The sequence below is a fragment of the Ochotona curzoniae genome, unplaced genomic scaffold, assembly GCF_017591425.1.
Source record: "Ochotona curzoniae isolate NIBS_2020 unplaced genomic scaffold, NIBS_Ocur_1.0 contig_883, whole genome shotgun sequence".
Lineage (NCBI taxonomy): Eukaryota > Metazoa > Chordata > Mammalia > Lagomorpha > Ochotonidae > Ochotona > Ochotona curzoniae.
Genome location: NW_024466599.1, coordinates 26043047 through 26070448, shown reverse-complemented (window position 1 = coordinate 26070448; position 27402 = coordinate 26043047). Strand labels below are relative to the sequence as shown.

The 27402-nt window shown below is 38.4% G+C and overlaps 1 protein-coding gene across 1 annotated transcript in view; it reads left to right on the top strand.

The window, feature by feature from the left end:
• The window catches only part of HEATR5B (HEAT repeat containing 5B), a 78620-nt gene that overhangs the window by 24332 nt on the left and 26886 nt on the right, over window positions 1-27402 (top strand). The window contains exons 18-26 of the mRNA XM_040993072.1: window positions 1445-1635; window positions 3494-3653; window positions 4475-4664; window positions 6448-6617; window positions 14092-14236; window positions 16248-16487; window positions 17559-17810; window positions 22214-22395; window positions 24530-24598. Coding sequence (XP_040849006.1) covers window positions 1445-1635; window positions 3494-3653; window positions 4475-4664; window positions 6448-6617; window positions 14092-14236; window positions 16248-16487; window positions 17559-17810; window positions 22214-22395; window positions 24530-24598 — 1599 coding nt within the window. The remainder of the gene's footprint in view (window positions 1-1444; window positions 1636-3493; window positions 3654-4474; window positions 4665-6447; window positions 6618-14091; window positions 14237-16247; window positions 16488-17558; window positions 17811-22213; window positions 22396-24529; window positions 24599-27402) is intronic.

Here is a 27402-nt window from a genome sequence, read left to right as displayed (position 1 = left end):
GCTTGTGGCCTGGGAAAGCAGTTGAGGATGGCCCAGAGCATTGGGACCCTGCATCCGCATGGGAGACCCAGAAAGAAGTTCCTGGCTCCTGGCTTCAGATCAGCACAGCACCGACCATTGCAGCCACGTGGTGAATGAATTTCAGACGGAAGATCTTCCTCTCTGATTCTCCTCTTCTGTGTATATCTGACTTTCCAATAAAAATTAATCTTTTTTTTAAAAAAAAATAAAATGGTACCAAATGTTTAAATGAGCATGTTTCGAAAGTCATGTTTTGTAAACATTAGGAAACATTAATATAGAAAGGCTTGTACTGTTTGTAATCATTGGAGTGTGCTTCATTTAGAAGCAAGCAAGACAAATCAAATCTGAGTTTTTGGAGAAAGGGTGAGGACGTCATGGTCTCCCACAGAGACAGATTAATAATGGGCATCTATAACTCTGCTGTACAAACTTCACTTTTCTTCGTGGAGGTACTATTTTTTTTTTCTGTCATGGCTAATTTTTTTTTTTTTAAGATTTTATTTTTTTTAATTCAAAGTCAGATATATATAGAGGAGCAGAGACAGGAAAATCTTTCATGCAATAATTTACTCCCCAAGTGACTGCAACAGCCAGAGCTGAGCCAATCTAAAGCCAGGAGCTTCTTCTGGGTCTCCCACACAGGTACAGGGTCCCAGGACTTTGGGCCGTCCTGGACTGCTTTCCCAGGCCACAGGCATGGAGCTGAGTGGGAAGCAAGGCTGCCGGGATTAGAACCAGTGCCCATACGGAATCCCCGTGTGTGTGATGTGTGCAAGGCGAGGACTTTAGCTGTTAGGCCACCATGCCAGGCCCATGGCTGACATTTTTTTAAGTGCCTAAACTTACATTTTTTGGTGTTGAATAAATTAAATTTCAGGAAAGTAAGTATAGCTAGAACAGAATTACTAACATTTAGTGTGAACAAATGATCCATATTCATGTGCTAATTATTTTGCCTCATTTTGTCTTTAAATGTATATTGACTGCATTTTTAAGATGTGATTGTCTTCTGTGGAATTTTATAGTCAGTGTTTCTCATTCCTTTCAATCTTTTTCTCCAAGTTAAAGTAATAAATTCTAATAGAGTAGTTGATTTAATAATACAGCATCCTTTATGTATGAATGCAACTTGTATCAGTTCTTGAATAGAAAGACTCCCAGCGGTGGTTGATTTCCATGCTGACAGACCTTGGCTGTCTTATACATCATGTTCTGAAATCATATTTAGGAAAGTGATTACTATCAAGTTAATAACTGCTGTTTTAAGGTACATTATATTATATATGCATGTGAAAATTGAAGAAACAATGTACGAATTTTTTAGCAATGTTTGTTAAAATATTAAAAGATATTTTTCCCTTATTTAGTCTGAATTATGCATTGCCCATAATCAGCATCATTTATTTTGTTATCAATGTAGGGCTTAGCTGAAAACAAAAGTACTCTAGGCCCTGAGGAAGTGCGTAAATCTGCACTGACGCTGGTCATGGGCGCTCTCGACAACCCCAACCCCATTTTACGTTGTGCAGCTGGGGAAGCCCTGGGAAGAATGGCTCAGGTGGTTGGAGAAGCCACTTTCATTGCCAGGATGGCCCAGTACAGCTTTGACAAGTAAGTGGTGCCTCCTTACTAACAAGGAAGTTTCTTGTAAATTAGCAATTATAAACTGTTTTCCATGTGGTATAGCGTGTGATAGTACTGTGGGGCATTTTTTAATAAAGATCTTAGTTTTTGGTTCAGCAATTGCTTAAATTATTTAATCAGGAGAAGTTGTAGAGTACAATTCATTTTTAGCATAATAGGGATTCTAACCCAGCTTCCCAGTGTTACGTATGGAGTCAGGAAAACTGTTACTAACGACCTCAGTTTTGTATTCTCGTACCCAAATCATTATTTTTCTTGATTATTCAAGTTTTAGAATCAGCTGTTATAAATGCTCACAGTTATTTAGCAGCGCCCTTTTCTTCTTTTAAAACAGATTTATTTATTTATTTGCAAGAATTAAAGGAATGGAGAGACAGAGAGAGATCTGTTTCATCTGCTGATTCACTCCCAAGATGGCCATGCTAAAGCCAGGAACTTCATCAGGCTGTCTTATATAGGTGGCAGTTAGCCAAATATTTGGGCATGTTTTGCTACTTTCCCAGGCACATTAGCAGAGAGCTAGATGGGAAGTAGAGCAGCTAGGATGTGAACTGGTGCCCATATGGGATCCCGGTGCTTGCAAGGCAAGAATTTAGGCACTAGGCTATCATGCCAGGGTTAATTAACTGTAATATTAAAAAGAAGATGCCCAGGGCTGGCACTGTGAAATTGCAGTTAAAATCAGCACTCATGGCATGGGTATCTCACACACATGTTGTTTTTGAGACCTGGCTATTCCATTTGTGATGCAGCTCCCCGGGAAAGCCACAAAGGCCTTCCGATGTGTTTGATCCCCTGTACCTATGTGAGTGACCCAGAAGAAGCTCCTGGCTCAGGTACGGCCCACCTCAAGCCATACCAACCATTTCAGTAATGAACCAATGGATGGAATCTCTTAACTTTTTCAAATTAATTAATATTTACAAAGATGGTACCCTCCAGAGGATTTGTACTTGGCTTTTATAATTAGCTCATAAGCCCAATTTCTTCAACAACGGTTAACACAAAGTAGGCAAGTAGTAGCTTCAAGTAGATTAATGAATTCTGTACTTTTGGAAACAATTAAATATAGCAAAATATAAGTAAAAGTAGAAATACCCCAAATTTATAGCCCAGTGATCTACTGTCTATATTTTGTTGTATAAGTACTAATATTTTTCATTTTTACATAAAAACCAGCTATATGATATGCAGTGTGATGGAATTTATGTTGTGGAATGGCTAGATTAATTCATGATCTCACATTTGTGCAAGTGTGTCTGTGTAAACATTTAAAATATATTTCAGCAATTTCATTATGTAAGTTACTATATTCAGCATATTATACAAGGGCTTTCCTAAACATATTCCACCTATCATACTGAAATTTTGTATTCTCTGTATGTGAGATTTATTTAGTATACTACATGAAGAGAATTTAAAATGTATGTCACAAAGAAAAAGAATTTGCTCATATTAAAGAGTTTGAATATATAAGTATGGTGAATTTTTCATATGGAAATGTTTTATGAAATTCTGTGAAAGCAGATAGTTTTTAAATATATATTGTCTAAACCAATTAATATTTTATTTTAGAAACAATTATGAAAGTAAGGTTCAGATAGTTCTTGGTTTTTCAATAGTAGTATTAAAAGCTAGAAGGCTGTTAGATTTTCTCTCAAGTGGCTTGTATCAAAGACTAAATTGATACATTTGCTTGGGAATGAATCATGATTCTAATCTTTTTATGATTTTCAGAATAAATCCCAGTTTTTAGTGACACATAGCTTGTTACAATAATAGGCAAATAAAGAAATCAATCCCTGAACTGTAGTAATCTTTTCAGGTTGAAATCAGCTCGAGATGTTGTATCCAGGACTGGCCACTCTTTGGCCCTTGGGTGCTTGCACCGTTATGTTGGAGGTATCGGCTCCGGACAGCATCTGAAGACCAGTGTCAGCATTTTACTGGCTCTAGCACAAGATGGAACATCTCCTGAAGTGCAGGTATAACATTGCTGATTTTAAAATGGTATTGAAAATTATTTGTACTATTAAATGAAATGAGAACTCTGACAAATTGTTAAGAAAAATGTATTAGAGTCTTTCTGTTTTATGAACTTTTTAATTGCATGTAAAATATTTTTTTAAAGATTTATTCATTTTTATTGGAAAGGCAGATTTATACAGAAAGGAGAGACAGAAAGATTTTCCATCCACTGGTTCACTCTCTTAAGTAGCCACAACAGCTAAAACCAAGCTGATTCGAAGCCAGGAATCAGGAACTTCTTTCAGGTCTCCCATGCGGGTGCAGGGTCCCAAGGCTTTGGTCCGTCCTCAGTTGCTTTCCAGGGCACAAGCAGGGAGCTGGATGGCAAGCGGGCCACCAGGATTAGAACCAGCACCCATATGGGATCCCAACGCATGCAAGGTAAGGACTTTAGCTGCTAGGCTACCACGCCAGACCCGTATAAAAAGATTCTGTTATCCAATCAGTTGCTGGGTCGTTGGTAGGAATCTTCAGTTGTTGAACTTTTTGTTTTTGCTATTTCTACTGAGACGTATATATATGTATGTATGTGTACATATATATTTGTATATATGCACATATATACACAAATACATATATGTGTACACACATGTGTGTATTTATGTATATCCACATGGAGGGACAAAGATGTGTGAAAATATCCTATAATCTTGATCCATAGGCTCATTCTGATTTGCAGAAAATTATCAATAGTATATGCCTTAAACAACTAATTATACCCAATTTAGTATACCCTAACTATTCCTTACAAGCAAAATATAATTGTATTTTTTTCTAGACTTGGTCTCTTCATTCGCTTGCTTTGATAGTGGATTCTAGTGGCCCAATGTATCGTGGATATGTGGAACCAACATTGTCTCTAGTTCTTACCTTACTGTTGACAGTTCCACCCTCGCATACAGAAGTGCATCAGTGCTTGGGTAGATGCTTGGGTGCCATCATAACTACGGTTGGCCCTGAACTGCAAGGTGAGTACATAGCACTATTGTCTTCCAGCTTCCTGAAGAAGTGTTGTGATAATAATAATTACAATGTACTGAATTCTTTTCATTTACTAACAACCTGGAACTCAAGCTTTTCACGTGTGTTTCCTACCACAGACTTAGGACCTGACAATGTTTTTCCCAGTTTTAGCAGGGAAAGCATTTCTAAATAAAATTGTACTTGAAAACAAGTAAAGTGGAATCCCTTTGGCCGGTGGTACCATCCACTACTCCTTGTGGACTCTGCCTCACTGATTTGTAACTCTAAGAATTAGGACCCTACTTTGAAAACCACTACCACAGGTAGCTAATAATTACCTGATTTGTCATGAAATAACAAGATCAGAGAAGATAATCACTTACATTATGGACACAGCTACAGTGCAGCAGCCTGTGTTCCTACCACTCGATTCTGTTGAACTCATTTTCCTGATGATTAAAGTAAATGTTCACATAAGCAAACTATTGAAAATGTATCCTGAAAATTCCGAGCACTTTCAATTTTCAATTTCAGTTTCCTTTTTTTTCCATCTGTACTATGTCAGATACTTTTCATGGATTAAGCTTTTTGTATTCTTTACCTCACTTAATTCTAATAATGTACAGATATCATGTCCATTTTACAGATGCAGTGCTGAAGCTGGGAGAGGTTAGGACTGATGCATGTGCTTGTCTGTCATTAGTGAGTTCCCTGTGCCTGTTTTCTTAACCTTTTGCTCTAGTTCCCTCATTTGGGTAGGGTTTTAAGCAAAAAAGAACGTAAAACATCTTATGAATGCTAAGAATTGGAAAAAAAAATTTGGACAGGTTTCTTCTTTGAATACAAAGTTCTTTTTGGGCAAAGATAGGAATATGTGGTTTTGATTAAGCATAGTTGTTCACCAGCTTTTCTGAAATGATGGCGATGAAGCAATGCATATAAAACTAGAGCATGATTTTTATGTGACTTTGTGATTTCTTTAATTGGTTAGTATATATATTCTTTTACAGTAGCAAGATCTTTTAAATGGAATACTTGGCAATTAAATTACTATAGAAAGCATGTATTTATATTCCCTACTTATCTCTAAAAAAATTGTCATTAATCTTATTAAGCAAACAGGATTTGAAGTTATTACATAGTAGAAGTGATTGTTATTAGTTGAGGGGCTGGTGTGATGGCTGAACCGGCTAATCCTCCACTTGCATGAACCAGCATCCTATGTGGATGCTGGCTCATGTCCCAGCTGCTCCCTTTCTGGTTCAGCTCGCAATTTATGGCCAAGGAAAGCAGTGCAGGATGACCCAAATTCTTAGGGCCTTGTCCATGTGTGGGAAACCAAAAAGTTCCTGGCTCCTGACTTGGATTGGCCCAGCTTTGGCCATTGCAGCCTTTTGTGGAGTATACCAGTAGATAGAAAATGTTTCTCTCTGTCTTGCCTTTTCTCTGTACATCTACCTTTGCAATAAAAATAAATAAATCTTAGAAAAATATATTGGTTGAAAGATAACCAGAGAAGAGTAAATCATCTACTATTTCAAGTAAAATAATGATGGTTTTGAAAGGTGGTGTTATTTATGATTGAATTCATAAAGGATCTAAATCTAAGAGTTGCATTGTTGTCATCCAGATGCTGTTGTTGTAGAGTTCATTTCTATGGCCTTTGTTGACTTTGTTTTTTAAGCAATCAATAGTAACCAAAAGGAAATGTGATTTAAAAGATATTTATTTTCTTGGAATATCTTTAATAGCAAAATAATTATTTTGTGTATTTTGTTTATATACAAGGGAATGCAGCTACAATTTCTACAATTCGTTCCTCTTGTTTGGTGGGATGTGCAATAACCCAGGACCATTCAGATTCTCTGGTTCAGGCAGCTGCCATCTCCTGCCTACAGCAGCTTCACATGTTTGCACCACGACATGTCAACCTCTCTAGTCTCGTTCCTAGCCTTTGTGTAAGTACGAAGCTCTCTGATTCTTGATTTATACAGGGCTCTCCCCAGCTTCTTCCCTGAAAGACCAAAGTGACCAAAACAAGTAAGTTTCCTGGAGTGTGAATGACAGAATTTCAGCTTCATAGTCAGTTTGTGATTGTTCATTTTGTTCATTGCTTGCCCCTGTTACCTTTTATGAAAAAGATTTTTTTTGAATATTTTGTACTTGCATGTTTTTAATTAACATGTAATTATGCATATTATGCAGTACCATGTGATGTCTTAATACAGGTATACACTATGTCAAGTCATAGAAAGTGTATCTATTTTCTCAATCATTTTAAATTTCTTTGTGGTAACAACATTTTAAACTTTCTTCTAGCTCTTTAAATTAATGGAGTGATTATTGTGAAAAATACATAGTAGGGGGGTAGGGTGGAAAAGAGAGAGAAAAGTGTTCCCATCGTGGGTTCATTCCAAGAAAGAGAGAGACGAACAGCAGAGCTCCCATTCCCTTGTTTCTTACTTCCCATATCCTGGCAGTGGCAGCCAATCGGGAACTCTGTCTAGGTGTGTCATGTGATGGCCTGGATCCACCCACCTGAGCTGGAACCGCTGGCTCTGGGGACCTGCATTGACAGCGGAGCTGGGCATCAAATCCGGGCTCTCTGACATAGGAGGCAAATGCTTACCCGTTTTGCTGTGCTTTTTTGTTTTTTTTTAATAAATCATGAATTAATAAAACATTAGAGCTTATTTTTCCTAAAATTTAAAATTAACAGTACCCATTGGTAACCAGTTTCCTCTCTTGCTGACCCTGGCTTAAAAATCTTTCTATTTTGTTTCTTGATTAAGAATATGTAACATTTTTAGTCTTTCCCACTCCTAACCTTTGATTAGTAACTTCTGAAAATTTGTATTTTAGCACTTTATTTGTGAAGTTTTTTGTTAATTTATTCATTGCAGAAATATTTATTGATAGCTATATGTGAGATACCAATCAAGGTACTGGAGATACTGAATGAGACAAGATTGTCTCTATCAAATTGAAGTTTTCACTTTATAGGAATAATAGACAATAGTATTTCTTTACAAAGTTTTCTTATTAGAAAATATTGTATTAATGTGTATCCCAGCCATTCAGAGAAGATTTTCCTTAAAAAGAAATATTTAAAGCACGAGTTGCAATATAAATAGCAATTTGCTTGCTAAAGAACATACTATTATAGTAGATGCATTTCTTTTTAATCAGAGGGAGAAAAGAATGAAAGGCTCCCAATGGGAATGAGTATGACACATTTAAGAAGCCAGTTAATATGTGTGTTTAAGAGCAAGAAAGAAGTGTAGTGCTTATGAAGAGGAGTTCAAAATAAGGTTGGGCAGATAACAAGTTGATAGACCATGCAAAACATTTGAACGTGTTAAATGTTGAACTTTATTGTATAAGTAATGGTATAATCAACAGAAGATATTCCAATGTGGAATGATATAATTAGATTTGAACTTACTGCATTTCCTTCTTGTGTATTAGAAAATAATTTTACATGGTAAGAATGAATGATGTTCTAGGAGAAATATGATTTGCTCTATATTGATAGCAGTGAAAATAAATGGATTTGCGTGATATTTAGGAAGAAAGATTGATATTTTGTTGGTTCATTGGGTCCTGGGGAAGGGAGACAGATGCAGCCTACATTTCTGACTTTAGCATAGTAATTTCCAGATATAGAACCATTGAGGGAAGGTTGGAAAAAGTGGATGTCCTTACTTTTGTTGCAGACATGTGGATATTTAATTACATGGGTCTAGAATTCAGAAATGATAAATTTTGCTAAAGGTAAATTTGTCCAGAATAAACATCCGAACAGCAAATAAAGACATCAGAGTAGATGAGATCAAGGGGAAGAGAGTGCCGAATCCTGCGTATGAAATCTAGGAAAGAAAAAACAGGAGTGAAAAAAAACCCAGTAAGAAACAGTCATGGAAAATAGAAATCACGTTGTTCATAGAGTTCAAATGGAGTAGAAGAATAGTCAGCTGATTCAAACATTGGCAGGAAAGCAAATGAGGTGAAAGGCACAATGTGAGCTTTGAATTTGGTCATGTGATCTCCTTAGTTAGAGTTCATCTGGTAGAGTTGTGCAAATGCAATCCCAAGGACATTGGGTTAAAGTAAGAACAGAAATTCCTTTCCAGAACTTTATAAAGGAGAAGCTGGGGACAGTAGTTCAAGGGGATGAAGGCCCAGCAAAGATTGTTTTTCTCCTAAGAAAATGAGACTTGAGCAGGTTTAAATGTTGAACAATTAGAGCCAAAGGCTTTGCTTTCAGATGTTGCTCTTCAGAAAAGTGGCAGTGAAGGAAAGCAGGTGAGCATGGGAAACTGATGGTAGGGGTCAAGAGTGGGCTTGTTATAGATGTGCGTCAGGGAGGGAGTAATTCAGGAGTTCTGATGGGATCGAGTTTCCACAGCGTAAAGATGGAGAAATCACTTTCAGTGCAACATGGAAGAGGAGGAGGGGATGAGTGTAGCTATTTGGTGGGCCTCGTTATTTGGTGATTGGAAGTTAAGGGAATTATTAGTTATTGACTACCATGTTCTTAAGTGAACAGGAAGGTCCAGTGCTGTTAATGAAGGGCAGAGAAGGTGGTCTGACGTTGAAGAAAGTAAGAGGTGGGAGCTTGAGCTGCCTGGGTAAATACCATCATCTGTGGTGGCACAGAGGGTGCGGGAGCAGTGTTGACACCTTCTTGGCTCCATCGTGTGACTTACGATGGGGTGAGTCCACCTGCCTGTGAGTTTTCTCCAACACCTGCAGACGGCTTAGGCACGGGCATTAAAAATCAAGAGACTTTGATACATTCAGACTTGGACTTTGGCCAAGTAGATTAAGGGACAAATAGGTAAGAGAAATAGAGGCAGTGCTAAAAATGATATACTGGGAAATTTTGAATACAGAGGAAGACAGATGGGAGGAGGCTGATATTTAGACAGAAAGATACTGCAGTGGAAGATATTGTTGGAGTGAATGGAGATTATCCAGGATGAGGTAAAAGAATTAAACTAATTAGATATTAAATATGATACACTATATTTTGTTTTACATAACAATATTTATACATATTTTACCACAGACTGGGGATAAATAACTCAACCCTAGACCATCAGTGCAGTTTTTTGAGCCACAAGACAAAATCTAAATATATAAGAAACATTTACCCACTTAAATAGCAGAATGATGGACTTATAACTGTTTTTGAAGGACTATACTATTGAAATAATATAGGGGAAATCAGTAGGGAAAGAAAAATTGGGAAGGGGAGTGAGAAAATCCCTGAGCCTACAAAACTATATCATAAAATAAATTAATTTAAAAAAATATTTACCAAGAACATGCACAAGGAAAATAGTCAACTAATGGTAAATATTAGATTGCGTTCTGTAACCACATATTCAGTCAGCATTATACCAAAAACCATTGTGTGAGACAAGATCTGAGGGCACAGGAAACGCTCCTGAGATGAGCCTGTGTGTCTGATACAGCTTACACAGACACTGACAGAATTGGTGAGTATGCACAACCTCACTAATTTGGTTCCACTCATCACTGTCTTTTTCTTACTTATAATGCTGCTAGGTTGATATTCTAAAGTGGATCACATTTTTGAGGGTCTGATAAAACAGTAACACATATCTTTATCTCAGTGGAGGCTATCAATAAGCCACAGGAAGCTAAATGAGTTTTCTCTGTGTTATAGTAAGGTCATGGCTCCAGGCTGATTTCTTAGTAGACATGAGATTGTTTTTTGTTTGTTTTTTTTTTTATTTATTTTTATTACAAAGTCAGATATACAGAGAGGAGGAGAGACAGAGAGGAAGATCTTCCATCCGATGATTCACTCCCCAAGTGAGCGCAACGGCCAATGCTAAGCCCATCCGAAGCCAGGAACCAGGAACCTCTTCCGGGTCTCCCACACGGGTGCAGGGTCCCAAAGCATTGGGCCATCCTTGACTGCTTTTCGAGGCCACAAGCAGGGAGCTGGATGGGAAGTGGAGCTGCCAGGATTAGAACTGGTGCCAGTATGGGATCCTGGCGCGTTCAAGGCAAGGACTTTAGCCGCTAGGCCACAAGAGAGATTGTTAAGGCTGGAGGGAGCACTTTTCTGAATCTTCCTGTGACTCAGTAGGGAATGTGCAGGCAGCTGGTGGAAAGGAGAACTAGTAGAAATGTCCTGCAGACCGAAGAGGAAGGAAAGGCCATTCAGACTGTTGTCTTGTTGCTGCGTTGCCGAAAGCCTCTCAGCCCTCTGCTTATGCCAACCTTTTGACATTTTCAAAAACAGTCTACACACAGGTTTATCCAAATTGGTAAGATACATTCAGAGCAATTATGTATTAATATATGTGATTTTTTTTAGCAGATTTTCGAGTGTAATCTTTATTACATGATGTAATCATAGTAGCCTTTGTTAAATAATATGAAGTAGTAAGTTTGTATGACAACAGAGCTGTTAAGTGTATTTCCTAAAGAGCATGTACCACTTTGAATTTCTGAGATTTTTGTCCCGGTAGGCAATTGCTTTTGCTGTCATGTGGCCACAGTTACTCATTCTTCTGTGCTGAGAGAATTACTCTTGCACATCGGCATGCATGTCATCTGGGATAATTTTAGGAGTTGGCAGTGAAAGATACTGACATTCAATGTTATCATTGTAATGAAAAAAAACGCTTCTCTCTTTTTTCTGCCAAAGTTTTTTTTGGCATTGCACCGTTCCAAATAAATACAAGGTTGCACAGAATGGTACTATATATGGTCAGTGAATATGTAGCTGTTATTGCTGCTGCCTTCCCATTAACATAAATGAAAGTAAATAGGCCTTACCAGCGTAATTATAGACTTTGGTTTTTGATTGTTATTCCTACTTTAGGTTGAAAATGTAATATATATGTATTTATGTAAGTGTCATATATCTATATATACAAAGTATAGTTTATTTTTGTTTTCATTGTCTAGTAGGGCAGCAAGCCCCAGACAGAAAAGCATTATGAAGTATTTGCCTTTGAAATCCTCCTAAAAATGAGGCAGAATTATCTTAAATTTTTGTCTTACCTAAAAATATAGTAGTTGCAGTATACTTTTGATGGAGAGGTTGCATAGATTAGGCCTATGTCAGCACTTAAATTATCGTCTTAGAACAGGACATGTTCTACCCCAGTCAGACACCTGGGTGGAGCTGTGTGCAGATGGAAAGCCGGGAGCTGCTTTGTGGGGAAAGGAGCAGGGCTGAAGCAGCGCACCTGCCGACGAAGCATGAACTTTTCTGTGAACAACGTGGAGTAACTCCTCGAGCAGACAGTGACTGTGTCATCTTCCCTGCAGACACAGCCTGATAAAACTGCTCTTGAATTTCGTCCTGTATCCAATACAACGTCATAAAGGATTCTTGACGATGACATTAGTATTTTTCTTTTGAAGTGAAAACACTTCTGAAGAGAAATTAAGTGACTTAAAGAAAATGACTTAAAATGTTTTAGCAAACTAAGCCCTGAGTGTCCTGATGCCATTTGCTACTAAGTGTCGGCATGAAATAGTCATCTTTGACTTTTATTGGCATCAAATGAAATGACAGCTTGAAATGGATGTCAAGATTATGTGCACATTGACAGATCAGAAGGCTTTACTCATTCAAACTTCATAAAGTAAAAAAAGACTTAAAATGAGCACAAGGACACAAATCCATAATTGTATCAAAGGTTATATTGTTATATGCATTAGCGAATCATTAAAAATGAAAAATTTAGATATAAGTAGCAACAGTATCAAAAATAGTCAAATGTATGTAACCAAAGGTGTCTAGCAATTTTTTTCCCGAAAGCTATAAAACGTTGATAAAATGAAGACCTAATTAAATGAAGAGCAGTAGTTTGTGAACTTTTGAAGCCAGCTCTCCCTATATCTATGTATAAATTTAGTACTGTACCACACAGAATCCTAAAAGATTTTACAAAAATCAACAAGTCTAAACTTTATGTACAAATACAAAATATTTTTGAAGATCACTGAATATTGGAAGGTTTATTATATATGAATGTCATATTTATTCTACTTTACCATGAATAAATAAAGTGTTGAACTGTAAGTACAGATGCTCCTTTATTGTCATTGAGTACATCCTAATAAAGCATTGTAAATTGAAAATATCATAAACCAATCCACTTACTCTGCTGAATATCATAGCAGCACTACAGTAGACTGGTGCGTGTTGGGTTTTCTGCCCATGTAATCTTGTGCCCGACATTGTGAGATGGTATTCTATGTACCACTTACAAACACAGGAAGAGGTGAAAGTTCAAACTAAGCTTCTTCTAAATGTTGCCACTTCTGCACAATCATAAAGTTAAAAATTAGCAAGTCAGGTCCTGTAAGTTGGCAACAAACTGTAGAGACAAGTAGGTAAAAATCGGTAAAGAATTCAAGATTGAATTCACTCATATCTTAGCGTTTATAACCATGATATCATTTTAAAGGATTATCTTCCCATAAAAACAGGGACTGTAAGATACTGTCGATTGTACTTGGCACTTCTAGTATCACAGATGTTAAAATGAAAAAGAAAAGTACACTATAGATTCACTGAAATTAGCTTGTAAAAACAATTTATAAACTGTTTTATTTCTTTCACATTGGCTCTGCCAGTCAACATTTGTTGTGTGGATTGTCTTGATTGCTGTTCCCTGTAATTGTTGCTAAATGAGATGTTCATGCTGGTCTACTTCACTTATTTTTTGTCATTTATATTTTCCAATTGTGTGAGTTAGAGTGGCCATTGTATCCCATTTAATGTGAACATGTTTAAACTTTCTGTGTATGTTCAGTGCCAAAATGTCGTCATCTTCAGGAAGAGAAGTCAATAGAACATGTTATTAATGCCAGATTTTCTCTTTTCATATATTTACATGTTTATTTACTTGATGTAATTCCACAGGCTAATATGATATGCAGATATCCCAAATGGCTGCTTAACCTACGGCACCACAATGCCCACCCCAGTGTATCGATTCTTTCAGGAATTAAGATTAAAAAAAAAAACTTTGCCAAAAAACCCAGCACATTTTGCAATTCTTTTATGTTTATGTTGGTTTGGTTTTGTTACCTTGCATTAATAAATACTCTGCTCTATACTTTTGATTCATCACATTTGACTTATATGTTCTTGAAAAATTTTAAAGGCAGAGTTAACAGGATCATGTGTAATAAAGGATGTTCCAAAGATCCTTCTGGATTTTCAGCTAAGAATATTTGTAATTTTGGCTGCTAATAGGTTTTTTTGTACACTTGCTGACATGAGTGTTTTCCTAAAAGGTCATTATTTGACTGTATCTTAAACAAGTAAAGTTGTTAAATCAAGAGTCTCTTTTCATATAAGGTGTTAATATGTGCTCATTCAGCAAATAAGAGTCAAGAATTACAGCCTGAAACTGTTCTGCTTTACAGGTTCATTTATGTAGTTCCCATCTGCTGCTGCGACGAGCAGCTGTGGCATGTCTGCGGCAGCTCGCACAGCGAGAAGCGGCTGAAGTGTGTGAATATGCCATGAGCCTAGCCAAGAATGCTGGGGACAAGGAGAGCAGTGGTGCCAGTAAGTGCCCTTCTTGGTCAGTCACTTGTACTTTGCACTTTCACAGTTTGAATGCCTGTTATTTAATAAACAATATTTTAGTGGGTTGAGGTATGGCCACATTTCTTATTATTAAAAGATTTCTTTATTTTGAAAAGTGAATTTATTTTTATTTGAAAGAGAGGAGACACAGAGATAGACAGGTCTTCCATCTGCTGTCATTCCCAAAATGGCTGCAGAGGCTGAAGCTGTGCCTGTCGGAAGCCAGGTGCCAGGTCTTCCTCCGGGTCTCCCACCTGGGTTCCGGGCCCAAGGACTTGGTTCATCCTCCCCTGCCTTCCCAGGCCGTTAGCAGGGTGTGGATTGGAGTATGGCAGCTGGAGCTCAAACTGTTGCCCTAATGAAATACTGGCACTACAGACAGAGATTCAGCCTGCTATTACTTAGTATCAGCCTCTGTATTTCTGATTTTTTTTTACTTTTGATTCTTTAGATAAAACAATTATCACTTTAAAAATCCTATGTAGGGCCTGATGCGAGAGCCAAATGGCTCAATCTTCACCCTGCATCCACTGGGATCTCATGTGGAAGCTGTATCATGTCCTGGCTGCTCTACGTCTCATCCAGCTGCCAGCTTGTAGCCTGGGAAAGCAATGGAGGGTGGCCCAAAGCTCTGGGACCATGCACCCGTGTGGGAGACGTGGAAGAGCTCCTGGCTCCTGGCTTCAGATCAGCTCACTTCTAGCCATTGTGCCCACCTGGGGAGTGAACCAGTGGACAGAAGATCTTTCTGTCTCTCCTGTCTGTATACCTGCTTTTCAAATAAAATTTAAAAAAAAATTCCAATGTAAATTTTTTGGTATCTTGCATTTTTGCCATTTAAAAATGTTTGTTACTTTAAGAAAATTAATAGCATTTAGTATCAGGATACTTCCACCAACTCTGGAGGATATCTCAGACAGAATTATCTTAGGGGTGGATACAAGTTTCCAGGCTTTTTGCTTTTTAATTTTTATGTATATATTTGAAAGGCAGATACAGACAGAAACAGAAATTTTGTGTCTACTGGTTCATTCCTCAGATGCTTATAGCATCTGGACCTGGGCCAGGCTGAAGTCAGGAGTCCAGCAGGGACCCAAGGACTTGAGCTGTCGTCTCGTCGTCTCGTACTGCTGTCCAGGGTAGGCGTTAGCAGGGGAGTGGAATCAGAGACGAAGCCAGGACTTCCAGCCAGGCACTTCCTTATGAAATGTGCTTGTCCTAAGTGATGTCTTGGCTGCCAAATGCCTTTATCTTTAAATGAAATGCTGGAATGCATTCCACTTGTAGCCTGTGGATTTGTAAATTAAAAAACTCTGAACTATGAGACTGATATAGTTCCAAATCTTTTAACAAAATAACAATTTTATGTTCATTAAGTATATTTCAAAGTGTTGCTCTTTCCCATGCCTTTTGTATTAGAATAAATATTCTGTGTGCATTTCCTGGTGATTTGTTACAATATCTCAGAAAATAATGATATTTTTTTAAAAAGGTTGTACCCTTGTTGTAGATTAAATTATATTCTAAAAGCAATAGTTAAATAGTGTATGTAGTTTGTTGGTTTTTTTTTAAAAGTGCATGTAAGAGGGCCCAGCGCGATTGGCACAGTGGTTAAGGTCCTCGCCTTGCGCACCCAGGATCCCATATGGGCGCCGGTTCTAATCCTGGCAGCCCCACTTCCCATCTAACTCCCTGCCTGTGGCCTGGGAAAGCAGTTCAGGATGGCCCAAAGCTTTGGGACCCTGCACCCGTGTGGGAGACCCGGAAGAGGCTCCTGGCTTCGGATTGGCTCAGCTCCAGCCATTGCGGCCGCCTGGGGAGTGAATCATCGGATGGAAGATCTTCCTCTCTGTATATCCACCTTTCCAATAAAAATAAAATAAATCTTTAAAAAAAAAAGTGCATGTAAGAGTTGGTCTTTATCTCAGTTATAACATGGAAAATATAACAAGATACCGCTTAACTTTATTTTGCAAAAATTGCTTTTCAGATGTTAATCCTTTTGTACCTGGATTTAGTTCTCGAAGTGGTATCCATTGCCGGCACCAAGGTGTGAATATCACAGAAACTGGACTTGAGGGACTCCTTTTCGGAATGCTAGACCGGGAAACAGATCGAAAATTATGTTCTGATATTCATGACACTTTGGGACATATGCTTTCATCACTAGCAGTGGAAAAACTTTCTCACTGGTTAATGCTTTGTAAGGATGTTCTGGCAGCTTCTAGTGGTATGTATGTAATCTATGTTTTTAAAGTGACAAAAATTGTTTTACGTCTGATTGAGGTGGAAATAGAGATATTCAATCAGAAGGTCACTTAATGGCAAGAATATTCTCTAAGATATGTATTTTTGTGCAATTCATCATTATACGAACCTGTTTGTCCAAACAGCTAAGTGGTATAATCTGCTACACACCTAAGTTAGATGACATGTATGTATACAAACATGTACAGTATGGCCTATGTCTCCTGGAGCTGTGATGAACAGAACAGCACAGGATCAAATGGGTACAAGAGAAAATGTGCAGTAAGAGTGCGAAGCATGAGAGGTTTGCAGTTACTTCCAGCATAAATGACAGATTGTTTTAAAAAGCAAAGTACTGCATGCTCTAATTGTGGTAAATGTACACCAGCGTAAACACATAAATCAGTAACGTAATTTTATCATTTTCAACTATTATGTATTTTATATAGTTGCATGTCCTATACCTTTGTCAGACAACACAGTAGATTTGATTATACCAGCACCACCATAATAGTAAGTAGTGTTTTGTGCTTTATGACATTTTATGGCTATCACTTCACTAGGCAAGAGGACTGTTTTTTGGCTCCATTACAATCTCATGATACTACAGTTAAATATGTGGCCTATGGTTGACTGAAATGTCATGCAACCCAGAACTGTGTATAAATATGCATCCCTATTAGTTTGTACATTTAAGTTACTAGCAGTAATGTTGATGGTTAAATCATATTATAACTTAGTAACTTATCTTTATTTTTTAGGATATGTGTTATAAACCTTTTTGGAAATCCAAGCCATGTTTCCATATATGAAAATCCCAAATTGTTCTATAGTACAGCATAGTATATAAAACTGTTACCATGTGTGTTATATAAAGTTGGTTTATGTTATCCTTGCTGGTTTTTGGTTGCTAAAATAAAAGCTTGTCAATTTTACTGTTTTCCAGAGAATGAGAATTTAATGTTTTCTAAAATTAGAAATCTGACATTGCTGTTTCTAAAGCATCATTTTTGTCATGCTGAGATTGTTAAGGTGTTTGTTGTTGTTATTGTAGATATGAGCACTGCAACTCCATTAAGTAGTGGAAAAGATGAAGAATCTGAAAAGAAAGATGAGATGGACGACGATACCATGTTTACCTCTCTCGGGGAAGAAGATAAATCAAAACCCTTTGTGGCACCTCGCTGGGCCACGAGGGTGTTTGCTGCTGATTGCCTGTGTCGAATCATCAACTTGTGTGAGAACGCAGACCAAGCTCACTTTGATCTTGCCATGGCACGTTCTGCTAAACTACGAAACCCTACAAGTAAATTTAAATCAGCATTGCTTTCCCCCGAGTGTGTTTACAGAATGCGATCCTGTGCTGCTTTGCAGCCTGCTTAGTCTGTTTCTTTCATTTATTGTCAGCTCCCTTGCCTTCTATTTTTCTGTCACCTCTGCCTACAGTCTTCTAGTCGTTGTTTGAAAGATAAGTTGAAAAAAGTGGTCTAAAGTTTTGTATCTATAGCTTTCCTTAAGAATGACAGTGTCAGAGAGTAACTTATCCTTAGCCTGTTGTCCTGGATTTAGATCTTCAGTATAAATGAAATGATAAATCTCTAAGCTACACAAGTAAAATGAACTTTATGTGGTCCCCAGCCATGGAGCAGGTCAGATTTTTCAAAGTGCCATGTTAGTTTTTCAATTTTCAGATTTCAATATCACTGGGTATTTTTGAAAAGGTAGAAATTATTATCAGAAATCCTCAGAGGTTTTTTTTAAATTTTTCATAAGTTTTTTGTTTATTTGTTTGTTTTGTAGCACATATTTCCCTGGTTGAGATGTTATAGGGAGTTAAGAAAAACCAACAGGCCTAGTGTCATTCTACTCCAGGGCTGGAGGCCCTGGGGGGGCTGAGTAGTGAGCAGGTGGCATGGGCTCCCTGTCCTGTACTTTGTCATCCTTCCCTTTCCAGCCACCTGTTCAATATCTGAAGACATGTATGTGAATGAACATCACTGAAGTCCATAAATTAAAAGTGTCTGTTAAGTTATGTTACTGTGTTTGCAAGCAGCAAAGCTCACAACTAGATGTAAAAAGACAAATTACAGCAAGAATATACCATATATAAAAAGTAAGACTGAATGTAGAACATTGTGTCCTTTTTCAAATATTTAGCAAATATTTACCAAATTCTATTGTTCCCTAATTATTGGAAATTTAAAGTAAGGAACATGGTCTTACTCTGGAAAAACATCTTGAAAGAAGATGGAGAAAAAAAAAAAAGACTTATCCATGCCATAATTGCGGCTTACCCAGTGGCAGTATGGTAGAATAACTGGGAATATTTCAAATAACCATTCATTTGTTTGTTTTGTTTTGTTTTTAGATTTTTTTTTAATTGGAAAGGCAGATTTACAGAGAAAAAGAGAGACAGAAAGATCTTCCATCCACTGGTTCACTCCCCAAGTGGCTCCAACAGCCAGAGCTGAGCTGATCTGAAACCTAGAACTAGGAAGTTCTTCTGGGTCTCCCACGTAGGTGTAGGGTACCAGGGATTTGGACCATCCTCTACTGCTTTCCCAGGCCACAAACAGGGAACTAGAAAGGAAGTGAAGCAGCCAGGATTATAACTGGTAGACAGGAGAGAGGTGTTAACGAGGTATCACAGAGATTCAGCATTGCTGGCTATAAAGATATGGAGAAGGGGATCCAAATGGGATTCTGGTACATGCAAGGTGAGGTTTAGCCACTAGGCCACCATGCTGTGCCCCAAATCATTCATTTCTTGAAGAGCCAGGGAAGATCTTCTAGACAGAATTGTTTTAAAGCTGGGTTTTAGACAGAAAAGGGTTTTTCCAGGTAGGAGAGGCTGGTTGCATTGCTTTTCTGTTGCTGCTGTAGCAAATCGTTACAAATTTTGTTTCAAAACAATCCAAGTAAAATGGGTGTCATTGGAAGATACCATATTGACTGAAATGAGCCAGATATAAATAGACATATATATGGGAATTGCTATTAAGAAAAGTAAAAGAAAATGAAGAAATGCCTCTATGTCAGTATTGCTGTAAACCTAAAACTTTGTTTTATACTTTTGTCAAACCAATGGTTAAGAATTATTATACTACTATTTATAATAACTGTTATTACTGTTGCATTTAGTGTTTGTTGGGGAAATGGTCATTTTTTTCATCTAGTTGTTGTTTATATAGTCCTTTCCTATGTTCCCACTAAACCAAAGACTTTTTGCTTTATAAGTTTATTATAACTGTGTTGGTCAGAAGTCCAACGTGTCAGTGATCTTACAGCAGGGCACAGCAGGTCTGACTTCCTATAGGAGTCCTGGGAAAAATCCATTTCCTGTTGTTTCCCAGCTCTGGCCCTGTATCTGTCTCTTTGTTCACCGTCCCCTTCTCCCTATCTTTTTAGCCAGCAATGTTGGATCCCTGTGTTACCTCTTTAGTTTTTAACACCTCTCTCCTGTCTACCGCCAGGAATGGTGCTCCGCTTCCTTAAGAGTTATTTTTAATTTGGTAATAAGCACTTGAAACTTACACTTTTTATAGGGTGCACTGCAATATTTGAACACACAGTGTCGACTGATTAAATTAGTCAGCTGGGCTTTCTGTTTCCTCTTATGTTAGAGCTCCTCTGTCCAGTTCAATATACTGTGGGGAGAGTATATAACTGTAGTTGTTCCACTGTGCTATGGAAACACTATAACTTGCGACTTCTATCTGACTCTTTTTTAAAAAGATTTGTTTACTGTAAAGGCAGAGTTACAAGAGAAGCAAGGCCCCATATGGCTGCAAAGGTCACTGTTCAGCTGGTCATGGGCCGATCTGAAGCCAGGAGTTTTTTCTGCATCTCCCACAAGCGTGCAGGGGCCCAAGGACCTGGCCTGTCCTTTGCTGCTTGCTTGTTCCACTAGCAAAGAGCTGAAAAGGAAGTGAAGCAGCCAGGATACAAGCCATGTGGGATGCCAGTGCCACAGATGGAGGCTTAACAAACTGAGGCACTGCAGTGGGCCCCATGACTGTCTTTGTTACACAGTATCACACCTCCCTCCACTTGCCCTTACACTATGCCTTCCCTCTAGCAATCACCATTCTGTTCTTGAAAAAATACGCATTGTCAATTGTCATCAGGGAATTATCAATCTAACTCACAAGGGGATATCATCTGTTTACAGTTAGAATGCCTATAACAAAAAGACAAAAAGTAGCGAATGCTGGCAAGGATGTGGAAAAAAGGGAATCCTTTACTCGTCTGTTGATGGAAATACCAAATTACTCTAGCTACTGTGGAGGTACTTTAAAAACCTTGGGAATAGACCTGTATGACCCAGTTATCCCACTTCTGGGTGCATATCCAAGGAAAATAAAATTTCATGTGACCTGCACTCCCATGTTTGTTGATGTCTGTTCACAGTAGTCCCACCAAGGGATGAACGGATAAAGCCAATGGTGTAGATATACACAGGGGAGTATTATTTAGCTGTGACATTTACAGCAAAGTGGGTGGAACAGTAGGTCAGTATGTTAGGGGAAATAGACACGGGAAGACAAATAGCACGTGTTCTTTCCTGTATGTGGCGGCTGAAAGTAATTAGTTGATGGAATCTTAAGCTGGTGTTCTGATCTTAAAGATTCATACTGCTAGATTGGGCCCATATGGATAATTCACAATAATCTTGTTTCATTGCTCATCACTTAAAATTACTTAATACTACACAAAAGCAAGTCCTGAAAGAATCGAGGGATACAAAGGATACCAACTAATTCAACTAAATTTCAGGACTTGCTTTCGTGCTTTTTTAGACAGTATCTAGTGTAATCCTTACAGATTTTCCACATCTTGTTCTTGCTATTAAAATCTTTTTCATCTTCTTCATAGATTTAGGTTTCCTGAGCTACGTTTTTTTTTTTTTAAACTAAGGATTCGTAGTCTGCAACATATAGTCTAAATCCAGTTCACAGCATGTTTTTACCAATAAAGTTTTGTTTGAAGATCATGTACCCATGTGGGATACGTATTGTCTGTGGTTGATTTTGAAGTGCAACAGCAGGACTGAATAGTTGTAGAAGAGATCACATGGCTTAGTATCTGGTCCTCTACAGAAAAGCTTGCAAACTCATGTTGGGCCCGGCGCGGTGGCGCAAGTGCTTAAGGTCCTCGCCTTGCACGCCCGGGATCCCATATGGGCGCCGGTTCTATCCCAGCAGCCCCGTTTCCCATCCAACTCCCTGCCTGTGTCCTGGGAAAGCAGTCAAGGACGGCCCAAAGCTTTGGGACCCTGCACCCACGTGGGGAGACCCGGAAGAGGCTCCTGGCTCCAGATCGGCATAGCATTGGCCGTTGCGCTCACTTGGGGAGTGAATCAATGGACGGAAGATCTTCCTCTCTGTCTCTCCTCTCTGTATATCCGCCTTTCCAATAAAAAAAAAAATAAAAATAAATCTTTAAAACACATGCAGACTTGTTAGAGGAGAGTTCTGCTTCAGATTTCATTATGTGTTACTGTAGTTTATAAAGGTTTGCTACTGTTTTTATAAGATTGTTTTTATAAGATTGATATACAAATTTTCTTGAAAGAACATTTTTGCTGCTTTTAAACATTACCCGTAAGGTAGATAATTAGCACTTTGTTTAGAAAATATGTCATGTTTTTATGCCATTACCCTTACTTTTGGAGTAATTTTCCCTTTCACATTCTTTTTTTATTTTTAGATGATCTCTTGGTACTTCATCTCTCTGACCTGATTCGCATGGCGTTCATGGCTGCAACGGATCACAGTAACCAGCTGCGGATGGCCGGGCTCCAGGCTCTTGAAGATATTATCAAGAAGTTTGCATCTGTGCCTGAGCCAGAATTTCCAGGTCATGTGATTCTGGAGCAGTACCAAGCTAACGTGAGATTTTCTAGTTATTGAGAACCTATAAATGAGTGAAGCCTCCCTGGAGAAATATGCTAGAAGTGCAGTCTGTTGTTTGGTTTTGCTTTTTTTTTTTTTTTTAAGGTAGAATGTGTACTTTTCTTTCCATTGTCTGCAGCGTGGTTTCAGTCAGCTCACAATTAAAGAAAACAAACGTATCAAGCTGTCACTCTTTTGAAGTTGTGATAGCATACTTGTGATAACACTAGAATAAAAATTTCTGACTTCTTAGTCTTGACTTGAGCTATTTAGCCATGACATGTATAAGATAAAAGCAACATTCAAAAAATGTTGTGGATTTGCGGTTGTTATTTTCATGTCAAGGCTTGATAGGCATTTTAAAAAATAAGCAATTATTCCTTCTATACAGAAGGACAAATTAACTCCAAATGACAGCAGTTTGTGGTCAGCATTTTTGTGTGATGGGTTAAGCCATCCTAATATGAGCACTGATTTCAGTCTCACTGTTTCACTTCTGGTCCAGCGTCTTGCTAATGTGCCTGGGAAAGCAGAAGATTGTCAAGTACTTTGGACCCTGCAACCACATGGGAGACCTGGGCAAGCTATAGGCTGGCTGCATCTTATTACTCTACTCATAAATATTAAAGCTACTAATCTGAAACTCTGTGACTGATGTTGCTCCATTTAAAGTCTAAAACTCACTCGTTATTTACTGATATACTAACAATACCTACACAAACAATTTTGAGTAGTCATTTTTTAAAGGTTTATTTGTTTTTATTGGAAAGGCAGATTTACAGAGAGGAGAGACAGAAAGATCTTCCAACTGTTGGTTCAGTCCCCAAATGGCTGCCAAAAGCTACAGCGAAGCTGATCCTAAACCAGGAGCTATGAACTTCTTCTGGGTCTCTCATGTGGGTGGAGGGTCCCAACTTGGGCCATCCTGTGCTGCCTTTCCAGGCCACAGGCAGGGAGCTGGATGGGAGGTGGAGCACCCAGAACATTAACTGGCACCCATTTTGGATGCTAGTCCTTGCATGTAGAGGATTAGTTTGTTAAGCCATCATGATAGCCCTGTTGAACAGTTCTTTAAAACATCTCTTGGGGACTAGTGCAATGGCCCAATAAATAAATCTTTAAGAAAAATCTCTTGTTGAGGCAAAATCATCATCAATCTTTTTATGTGGCAGTGTGAGAACTGTTTGGTTATTTAAAGAAAATGATGCAGTTATGAAATTTAATCATGTCATAAGTATTGTTAGAAATGTGTTTAGAAAAATACTGATAGAAAAAAATGGAAGAGCAGTTTTGTGGGGTTTTTTTTTGTTTGTTTTATTTTTTACTTGATTGTTGTTTAAAGGTACAGCTCTTAAAGAAGAAGAAATAGAAATAGAGAGAAGGTTTTCCACCCACTGGTTCATTCTCCAGATGGCCATAGTGGTCGGAGCTGAGCTGATCAAAAGCTGGAATCCTGGAGATTGATGCTACCTCTACGTGGGCTGTCCTGCACTGCTTTCTCAGGCCATAAGCAGGGAGCTCAATTGGAAGTGGACTAGCCAGGACTCAAATGGGTGCCCCAGGAGGGACGCTGGTGCCACAGGGTGGAGGATTACTTTACTGTGCCGCCATGCTGCCCCTCAGAGCTGAGCTGATCTAAAGACAGGAGCTTCCTCCAGGGCTTCCACATGGGTACAGGATCGCAAGGCTTTGGGCCATCCTGCACTGCCTTCCCAGGCCACAAGCAGGGAACTGGATCACAAATGGAGCAATTCAGATCCAAACCAGTATCCATCTGGAATGCCAGTTCTTGCAGGCAGAGGACTAGCCAGATGAGGCCTGTGTAGTTTTGTTTTTATTTCTGGTAACATGACTTTGTTAGAGTATCCAATTACTGTTAATTAAACAAACAAAAGAAGTAAAAAACAAGTAATTGTCTATTTTATATGACATTCGTATAGATTTGATAATGCTGACCTGTTAGAAAGGAAAGGAAAAGTGATATGGGTTGAATTATTAATTGCAGAGAGAAAAGAAAGAGCTGATGGAAAGGAATGAAGATGTGTTTGTTGTCTTTTCATCTCTAATGTTACAAAAAGCTTTTTGTTGTATTACTAATGTCCAAAATTAAATGCTTTATTCATTTTTCTAGGTGGGAGCCGCCCTAAGGCCAGCCTTTTCACAAGATACACCATCTGATATAATAGCAAAAGCTTGCCAGGTAAGAAAATAAATAGGGCCTTTTAGAATTATCTCTTATAAATTCATAGATATCTTATAATTTCATTGTCAGGAAAAAACAGAAAACTATTTACATTGGAAACACAACAGTGTCAGTTTCCTCTTTTGTAGGTAGAAAATGATAAGGCATTTAATAACATAATAGCATCCCTTTTTTTGGTCTGAATTGCAACATATAGCTCATATAAGACTGCTTCAAAAGTTTCACAGAGAAACTCTTAACAAATGTATTTTCTATTAATTTTTGAAGATCCTTTGTATTACATGGAAGTGAATAAGACATATGAAAGTCATAAGAGGGGCCCGGCGCGATGGCGCAGTGCTTAAGGTCCTTGCCTTGCACGCCTGGGATCCCATATGGGCGCCGGTTCTAATCCCGGCAGCCCCGCTTCCCATCCAGCTCCCTGCCTGTGGCCCGGGAAAGCAGTGGAGGATGGCCCAGAGCTTTGGGACCCTGCACCCGCGTGGGAGACCCGGAAGAGGCTCCTGGCTTCAGATCGACATAGCATCAGCCGTTGCACTCACTTGGGGATTGAATCATCGGATGGAAGATCTTCCTCTCTGTCTCTCCTCTCTGTATATCCGCCTTTCCAATAAAAAAAAAATAAAATAAATCTTTAAAAAAAAAAGTCATAAGAGGGTCTAACATATAAATAAAACATTAAAAATTATAAGAATTAAGTAATATATATTAATAGTAACTAGAGTAGGGGCCAGCACAGTAGCCTAGCAGCTAAAGTCCTCGTCTTGGCACTCTAGCGTAGCAGCTGAAGTCCTTGCTTTGCACCTGCTGGGATCCCATGTGGGTGCCAGTTCTAATCCCAGTGGGCTTACCTGTAGCCTAGGAAAGCAGTCAAGGACAGCCCAAAGCCTTGTGACCCTGCAGCTGCCTGGGAGAAGTGGAAGAGGCTCCTGGCTCCTGGCTTTGGATCAGCTCAGCTCTGGCCGTTTTTGCCAGCTGGGGAGTAAACCAGTGAATGGAAGATCTTTCTGTTTCTCATTCTCTCTGTAAATCTGCCCTTTCCTGTAAAAAAACTAAATAAATCTTTTAAAAAAGAGAGAGAGAGAGAGAAGAGATTTCTAGATCACAAAGCAAACTTCAGGGTTAGAGTAGATCATTTGGTGTGGGAAACTAATAGACATCAGAAAGCACAGTCGTGTTTGAATGTATCTGCATGGATTTCACGGCATGAGAGCTAAGCAGACAACCACCTGCAGGGCTTCTGCTCAGTAGAAAAGTCAATGCTCTTAGAATCCTGGAAATTAATAGTACAAACATTTCCTATTGATGAGTTTTTCTGAATTTTTTTAATGTCACTTGTGGCTATGGCTGATTTTTCTTTATAAATATTCTTTTCTAGTAGCAGGTCATAAATTTATGACCTCATCTCCTGTTGCTGTGAAGAGATCTAGTTTAGGAACATGCGGGACAGTAGGTTTCAAGTTCCTTTCGTTAATAAAAGTGAAGTGTTGGCTTACGTGGCATCCCATCCTGTTGCTAGAATAAACAGCATATAAGGAACCTTAAAGAAGGATCGTTCTTAACATCGCAGGAAGGGTCCTCAGGTGTAACACCGTGCTGGACGATGACCATTGGTAGCAGGGTTCAACTCTTAAATGAAATGCTTGCCTTCATGTTGCATTTCAACTTAAAATCCCTGTTTGTACATTGACTCATCAACCTTTTGAAGGAGGACCAAAGTCTTCTCTTAGAATGGGATGTCTTTCTAAAACCAAACCCATTATTCCTTAACTGAAATTTTTCATTTTTAGCTTTTTGAAGTAGAAAAAGTGCTTTGATTTTTGGAAAGAATACCTGGTGCCAAATTATCTGTACCAGAATTGACAAAATTATAAAGGTTGTGAATTCAAGAAATCTACTTAGTATGTTTAGTGACCTCATGAATAATAACTATTTCTCTTTATGCTCATTTCATCTCTTTTCACTGAAACTTCATTATATCTTCAGTATTTTTGTTTTGGCCTCAGTACATCTTTTATTGACAACAATCGCTTCTAGAATTTTCATTTTTAATTTCTAAAAATTTTGTTTTGACTTTGAGAATAGATTTTGAGCATCAAACCACTTATGTAAACGTTTGTTCTCCACTTATAATTCTTTTTATAATTTAAAATGTAAAATTACTTCGAGAGAAAGGGGAAAACAGACTGGGATTATCTTTCATCTGCTGATACACTTCCCGGATGGCCACAGTGGCTGGAGCTGGGACCTATGTGAGCACAGGGCTGCAGAAACTTGGGCTGTCCTCTGCTGCCTGCCCAGTCTCATTAGCAGGGGGCTGAAACGGTTGTGGGCAGCAGGGAGTCCAACTGGTACCCATAGGGGATGCGGTGTTTCAGGCAGTGGCTTTGCCCTCCTATGCCACACCACCAGCCCCATTGTTCTCCACTTTTAAAAAGTTTTAAGTACAAGAATGCCAGTTTGTTCTCCAAGACTTAAAAGTCAAATGGTCTGAAAACCAAAAGCTTGTGTGTGTGTGATTTCTGTGGCAACAGAACCTGACTTGTAATCATTTGGCCCTGACGTGACATTGAGTGGAACTATCCATATTCATTAATTTCTCTTAGCATAATTTATAATGTGTTCCATTGAAGAAATAACTGTTTTAATTATGGGGTGCTGCCACATCTTGCCAAATATATTCCTTAATTAATGAGGATCGTGTGCCTTATTATCTTTACCCAGAGTTGTGAATTATGACACACACTTAGGCTCAGGGATTTCAGATGAGAAGCGGTAAAGTTGTAATTGTCATTGAGAAA